This window comes from Bombyx mori, chromosome 24 (assembly GCF_030269925.1).
Source record: "Bombyx mori chromosome 24, ASM3026992v2".
Lineage (NCBI taxonomy): Eukaryota > Metazoa > Arthropoda > Insecta > Lepidoptera > Bombycidae > Bombyx > Bombyx mori.
The window spans coordinates 11,833,415-11,840,647 of NC_085130.1; the positions used below are offsets into that span (position 1 = coordinate 11,833,415).

The 7,233-nt window shown below is 47.7% G+C and overlaps 1 protein-coding gene across 1 annotated transcript; it reads right to left on the minus strand.

Moving 5' to 3' along the window:
• Positions 1-685: 685 nt before the first annotated feature.
• On the minus strand, positions 686-5,345 carry LOC119630462 (uncharacterized). Its single transcript, XM_038019972.1, has 4 exons — positions 5,002-5,345; positions 2,633-4,889; positions 1,806-2,062; positions 686-1,235 (listed from the first exon to the last, which is right to left on the minus strand). Exons 1-4 carry the CDS (start codon positions 5,343-5,345, stop codon positions 686-688), a joined length of 3,408 nt encoding a protein of 1,135 aa, XP_037875900.1.
• Between the last annotated feature and the right edge of the window lie 1,888 nt (positions 5,346-7,233).

Genomic DNA, 7,233 nt, shown 5'->3' on the forward strand with positions numbered 1-7,233 from the left:
TTCGCTACGTTAACTTTCAGTCTCTAGTCCCTCTGCCACGCGGGAAGGCGTCGAGCACACGTTGCTGTCTCGGCACTGCGTGTGGGGCCAATAGCGACGTTATGATGTAGGCTGCATAGTCGGCGTACAGTGCTAGCATAGCACCGTCCGTGGCTGGGATGTTATCCGCATATTTGGCATAGCATACGGGTGATAGCAGCTCCCTTGAGGAACGCCGGCTCATAATGGACACTCACTAGATAAAGCATCTTCGATCGCGACCTGGATCCGCCTGCCCTGGAGGAAGCTGCCCACTATCTCAACTATTCGCCTAGGAGTAGTAGAAGTGGACAGCTTGTAAAGTATGTAGCGATGTAGTACTTGGGCAACCTGAGGCGTCGTAGGGTGTTCGGCTCTGAATCCGAGTTGTTCGTCACGTGGTAGCATTTGTGGAGTAGCAGCAGTAGTTAGGCGAGCCTTCTCTGTTGAGAGTTCGTTGGAATTCCAGTGTAAAAGTCAGAATTCAGGCTGGAACGTTACAGAGTTTGACTAAGAATCTGAGGTTCAGTGGAATAGGATCTCACTTTCCTGAAGTGCCATAAGTACTTGCTGCTGAGTACCAATGACACTAGTCATCTTTGGGTTTAAATTGCCACATACCGATGCCAGAACTTGTGGTTGTTGCGGCTGGGTTTCCTGTTTCTTTTTAGTACCATCGGGTTGAACGGTGGCCGTAGTAATTTTGGCTGTCGTCGCTGTCGGTGGCAGCGACGTTGTTAGTAGGTTTTTCCTGTGGACGCGATCCATCGCGCCTGCTCCGCTTTCTGCGCTTCGGCTTATTCGTGCCAAGATACTTCTTTGGCTGGTTGGCTGCCACCATGAGTGATCCCCGAGCGTTGACCTTTTTAGACGCGTTGGTTGCTGCTGGAGTAGTAGCTGTACGTTCGACGGTGCTCAACTTCCGGTTCCGCAACTCTTCCCGGTATACGGGGCAATTCGAGTTGTTTGCCGTGTGCACATTACCACAATTTGCGCAAGTCGGCGGGGCTTCAAGTGGGCGTTGACATTTCCGGGCGAGGTGGTATTCTCCGCAGCGCTCACAGGCGACAGGCCCGTGGCAATTGTGCGAGGAGTGCCGAAATTGTTGGCATCTATGCCATTGAACTGGATCCCTCCTTCCGCGCCAGGCTTTGATGATAGCCCCGGGCATACAAAGTAGTTCTCGTACTTCGTATATGCCCGGGACGTTGTTGTAGCTGAACAAACATCAGGCAACCCAGTTGGCCCGAGTGTGCGGAAATCGCCCGCATGTGCTTCAGGGTAAACCCGATCTCCCACAGCCCTTCCACTGTTTTGTGCAACAATAGTTACAGGTATTTATAGTAGAAAGTGGGTGGTGACGCAGGTGAGCGTCACCTTAAACGTGAGCTGATGAGCTGAAAGGGAGCATATGAACTCTGCGGAGAATGAGCGGATACGAAAGGGTAGGTAGGAAAACGGGACTTACTTGGAGGCTGATGCTGGCACTATCACGGTCGTAGTGGTGTTCCTCTGCGATGGGTGGCACATACACCTTTTCACCGGTTCACACTCAACCTTTTACTTAGTATATAACGAAGGGCGCGCGCACAATTTTCTCAATATCGAACGAGCGTATATCCGCGTGCCGTCATGTATCGCACTGTTATGAGAGGTGCGGGGTGCGTACGGGCGACGGCACCCGAGTTGAGCCGAATATTTATGAACGTCGCGCTGTCGCGCGAACATCCTGGGGCGGCCGGGGCTGAACTTCTTCATGTGCTGAATCCAGCGGCAACCTGGCTAACTTGAACACAGGTCTCCGCAGACTTCCATGCTTCGTGTCTAAATCCACGACTCTGATCACTCCATCCTTGCCGGGTAACGTGCGGATAATCCTTCCAAGTTTCCATTGCAGCGGGGGCTGATTGTCCTCTTTGATGAGGACGAGCTCTCCAACTTGAGGAGGTGAGGATGTGGAAAGCCATTTGGAGCGGGTTTGGAGGGTATGGAGATAGGATTTGGTCCACAGAGTCCAAAAACGCTGAGAGAGAGCTTGGATGAGCTGAAAACGCTTAAGAGCTGATAATGGCCTATCATCAAAAGATGGCTCAGGGAGAGCGGTGAGTGGACGGCCAATAAGAAAGTGGCCAGCTGTTAGTGGCTCAAAATCGGAGGGATCTGACGAAAGTGGACAGAGAGGTCTGGAATTAAGTACTGCCTCGACTCGAGTTAAAAGTGTGGAAAATTCTTCAAACGTGAGGTGCTGTTCACCTATAACATGATAAAGTAACTTCTTAGTGCTCTTGACCGCAAATTTCGTGAAGGCCCCCGAACCAGGGTCCCGTGGGCGGTTGGAGCAGCCAAGTTATGTGCTGATTAGCGAGCCTATGCGTGATTGTGTCATTATTTTGCGCGAGAAAATCTTGTACCTCAATGAGATGATTCTTAGCTCCTACATAATTTGTGCCACAGTCAGAACGGATAAGAGTAGGAGTACCGCGACGCGATACAAACCGTTGCATTGCAGCAAGAAACGCTTCAGTGCTGAGTGACGAAACGAGTTCCAAGTGAACCGCCTTGGTAGATAAGCAAACAAAGATACAAAAGTATGCCTTCATGAGTTTGGCGTTACGTAAAGTACTAGATTTAATGAGAAACGGGCCGCAAAATCTGTAGAGACCTGACTAAATACTGGCTGGGGTGTGACTCTGTCTGCGGGCAAATCAGCCATCAACGGAGCCCTGGCCTGAGCGCGATATCGGAAACATCTAATGCATTTGTACACGCGATGCCTGATGACACGACGTGCTGAGAGTATCCAGAACTGCTGACGGAGGATAGCGTGTAATGTGTTAGCCCCAGGATGACAGTTTATTCTGTGATAGTGGTCTATGATGAGATCAACTAGTGGGCTAGAGCTGGGCAGAACGAGAGGATGCTGAGCATCGTATCTTATTGGCGCATGAGTGAGGCGACCACCAACTCTCAAGAGATCATCTTTCATCAAGGGTGAAAGACGCTGAAGTCGAACGGTACAAATCTTGCCTGCCTGAAGACGGTAAATATCTTCCGCAAACTCATTGTGTTGAACAGAGCGAACCCAGAATAACAGAGCATCTCTACGTTCTCCAACTGTCAAGGGACCAGAGCGCCTATCAGTTGAGTTGTGTCTACAATTGAAAATAAAGCGTTTTATGCAAGCTGTCACTCCAACGAGCTTGTCGAGAGAACTGAATCGAGTAAGCAAGTCAAGGTCGAGGTCAGGAACTGCTATATGAGCTGGTACTTTCTTGGGCTTCAGACCTGGTAATGCATGGTGGCCTAGAGCAGGAGGCATTTTGGGCCAGGTGTCAGGAGGCTCCTTCAGCCAGCTAGGAGACCACCAAAGATCATGAGCCGATAGTGACTGGGCAGACATTCCCCTGCTCGCACAGTCTGCAGGGTTCAGGTTTGTAGGAACATGTTTCCATGTGGAGGTGATTGGATTGGATGTTATCTTGGCAACCCTGTTAGCTTCAAAGACCTGAAGTCTATGAGGAGGTGGGTTTAGCCATGCTAGGACAATGGTACTGTCTGACCAGCATATGTGTTGCTTTATGGTAATATGGGACAACAATCGAGTCGAGACACGTATCATAAGCTGTGTTAAGAGACTTGCAGCAGATAACTCCATCTTGGGGATGGTAAGACGATTTTTAACGGGTGCGACTCGTGATTTAGCAATTACGAGGTATACGTTGACACATCTGTGCTCATCGAGTTCATGGAGATAAATAACGGCAGCAAAACCTGCCTCTGAGGCGTCTGCGAACCCGTGAAGCGAGTAAGTAGACTTAAGTTTGTTTGTACAAATAAGGCGAGGCAAACGAAGGGTTGACAATTGGGGCAGATCTTGTGATATGCGGTTCCATTCTGTCTGCACTTCAACAGGGGTGTGTTCGTCCCATTCTAACTTTAGAAGCCACAGCTTCTGTAGGAGAAGCTTTGCGCGGAAGATAACAGGAGTAACCCAACCGTTAGGGTCATAAAGAGAGGCGACTGTGCTGAGGATTGAGCGTTTGGTAATTTGTTTTATTGAGGGGAGAGAAATACGATAAGTTAACTCATCCGATTGAGGAATCCACTGTATACCTAATACTTTTATGGAGTTGGAGTCTGGGCTAATGTCAAAGTCCTTGGGCATGTCACACTGATCATCGGGAAATCTTTCAAGAAGCTGAGGGCAGTTTGAGGTCCATTTACTGAGCTGAAAACCACCTAAGGCTAGTAAGTTAATCAAGTCGTTTTGGAGAGCTTGAGCCTTTACTACAGAATCGTGACCAGTGAGAATATCATCGACGAATATGGACTTGCGCAGCACTTGAGCAGCTGCAGGATAGCGATGACCTTCATCATCCGCTAATTGGATTAAAGTGCGTATAGCATGATATGGGCTTGATCGTAACCCGTATGTAACAGTGTTTAAGGCATATGTAAGGAGGGGCTGATCTGGCGAAGAGCGCCAGAGAATGAGCTGGTAACGCCTCTGATCGGGATGTATGAGTATGTTTCTGAACATCATACAAATGTCAGTGCTGAAAACTACAGGATGAGTTCTAAACGACAAGATAATATCGACAATGTTCTGTTGAAGAGCTGGACCAGTGTGTAAACAGTCATTTAGGCTGACACCATTTGAGCTTTTACAGCTACCATCAAAAACAGTGCGTAGCTTGTCTGATCCCGACTTGAAGATACCATGATGAGGGATATAGAAGTGAGGTTTATGAGCAAAAGTACTCGGGTGGCATGGGGACATGTGACCCAGCTTCTGATAATCTGCCATGAAATCAATGTATTTCACACGGAGATATGGGTCAGCTTGTAACTTCTTTTCAAGATTAAGAAACCTGCGCAATGCTATGGCATGGGTACTTCCTAGCTCGGGCATATTATGTAAAAAGGGTAAAGTTAATACCTGAGGGTTTAAGAGTAGTGGTAGTGCGGAATATTTCTTCACACTGATCTTGCAAAGGGGTAGTTTCAACATGAAGTTGGGGCTCTTCAGATTCCCAGAACTTCTCAAGGCTCTTGCGAATATCATGTGTAGATACCTCGAGTTCTGGTTGTGCGCTGACAATGTGAGCCGATTCAGTTTTGCTTACAGGAGCAGTATACAAATCGTGTATGGGTCCTAACAATGCAAAATCAAATATCGTGCCGAAGGCTATTGGCCTGCCGGGCCCCAATGAGACTTTAGTCCCATCTAAAACCTGTCCGAGGATATCCGAGCCTAACAACAGATCAATTGGAGCTGGTGTATGGTATCTTTGATCAGCTAAGGGGATCGTTGACTGGTCTACCATATGTGATATATTCTGTACCTTCCCTAGAGGCAGATAACCGGTAACATGCTTTAAAATATGAGCTGTAGCCGTTATCGTAGGTGTTTCGCTATGAGTGGGTCGACATACAATTTTGATTGATGCCTTGGAGTACTGTGTGCGCTGATTTCCCACTCCCGAAATTTGTAAAGAAGTATTCTTTAGGGGTAGTTGTAAAGTTCGAGCCATGCGCTGAGTAATTAATGTTACCATACTGCCACAATCCAATAAGGCTCGTGCTCTTTGAAATTGACCAAGAACATCTGCTATTTCTAAGGTGACAGTAGGTAATAATATGGGTGTATTAGGGTTGTGGTTTTCATGTTGTGCTGAAGTTATGGTTTGTGTTGATACCGTGGGACGAGTGTGTGTTGTATGGGTGTGCATGAGCTGAGCGTATTTCTCTTCCTGGTCGTGTTCTGTGATGGTAGATAGTCATTGGTTCCGGCGTGGTGATCGCGATTGATGTAGCGAAGAACCATGAGTTTGATACTCTTGGGGTGAGACTGGCCTATCTGCCTCTTTATACAACCAGGGCAAATGTGGTGAAGCCACTTGTGGTGTGTGTGATGGGCTCGGCGTATGCGAGGTCGCATGTGACGAGCGTGCCCGAGGACAATGAGTAGGGCGCTGCCTAGGCTGCTCCCGTAAATTCAGGGGAAGGAGATGTGCAGATGACTGTGTTGGAGACGATGCGCCATGGCGGTGAAGTGAGGTGTGATGATTAGCACTTCCACATTCCTTACACACACCCGTGGTTTTGCACTCGTTTTCATAGTGCGGTCCTAGACAGCGTTGACAACGCTCGGGGGCTCTAATAAAGTCCCATCTGCCCTGTATTGGCTGATCATTGTAGCGAGTACACGTAATTAGTTTGTGCCCTTTTGTATTGTAATATGGACAATATAAGTTATTATTTTGGGAGAGCTGAGTAGGATGAGCTGAGTTAATTTGCCATGGTGGGGCAGTAGTTCGGGGTAGATACTCTGGGCGGGAATTGTTTGGGGTAAAGGGCCGACGCTGTTGATATTGTGTTTGTCGTGAAACTTGAAGGGGCTGAGAAGTGGGAGACTGCCTACGAGAAAAACCAGACTTTTGAGAAGGTTGATTGTATTGGGAGTATGTTGTATTAGACCATTCGGTCTCATTACAGCGCGCGTGTTCTTCTAAAAAAGAGATTAAATTTTTTAAAGTGGGTAAAGACTGACGCGACCCATGTCTACGCTCGAAGAGAGTGCGGAGCTCACCTTTGAGTTTTCGCGCGGAAATCAAAGGTGTCAAAAAGAGTGTGCGGATATTAGAGCGTGAATGTATATTTGGGAGGCTCATTATGATGTCCACAAACCTATCAATCAGCACGCGGCGATTCTCGTAGCGCCTGGTTAAAATGTCCAAGGCAACGGAGAAATTCTCATTAGTAATTTTGAGATGAGACACCATCCCAAGCGCTTCGCCCGATAGGCATGAAAACAAATAATGGAGTTTGACAGAATCTGAGAGAGTGAGCATATCATCCGTGAGACTTTTAAAAATTGTGATAAATGAAGGCCAATCTTCGACCTTTGAGCTGAACTTGGGGAGGGCAATTTTAGGCAGAACAGTCGTCAGCGTACTAGAAGTTGAGGGTTGAGAGCTGGGTGAGGAAGCAGGCTTCGAGTTTATTTTTTCCCATGCTACTAAGATGTCATGGTAGTCAGCAATCGAGGTCTCATAATTTTTTGTGTACATTTTTTCCTGCTCCTCTGAGAGATCCTCGTCATCGAGGATCTCATAATATACATCTTCTAGTTTAGATTTATTGGTATCCAATCTAGGCAAGCGAGCAGACAAATCGGCCATGTCATATTTTATTCTGTCCCCAGCCAGCACG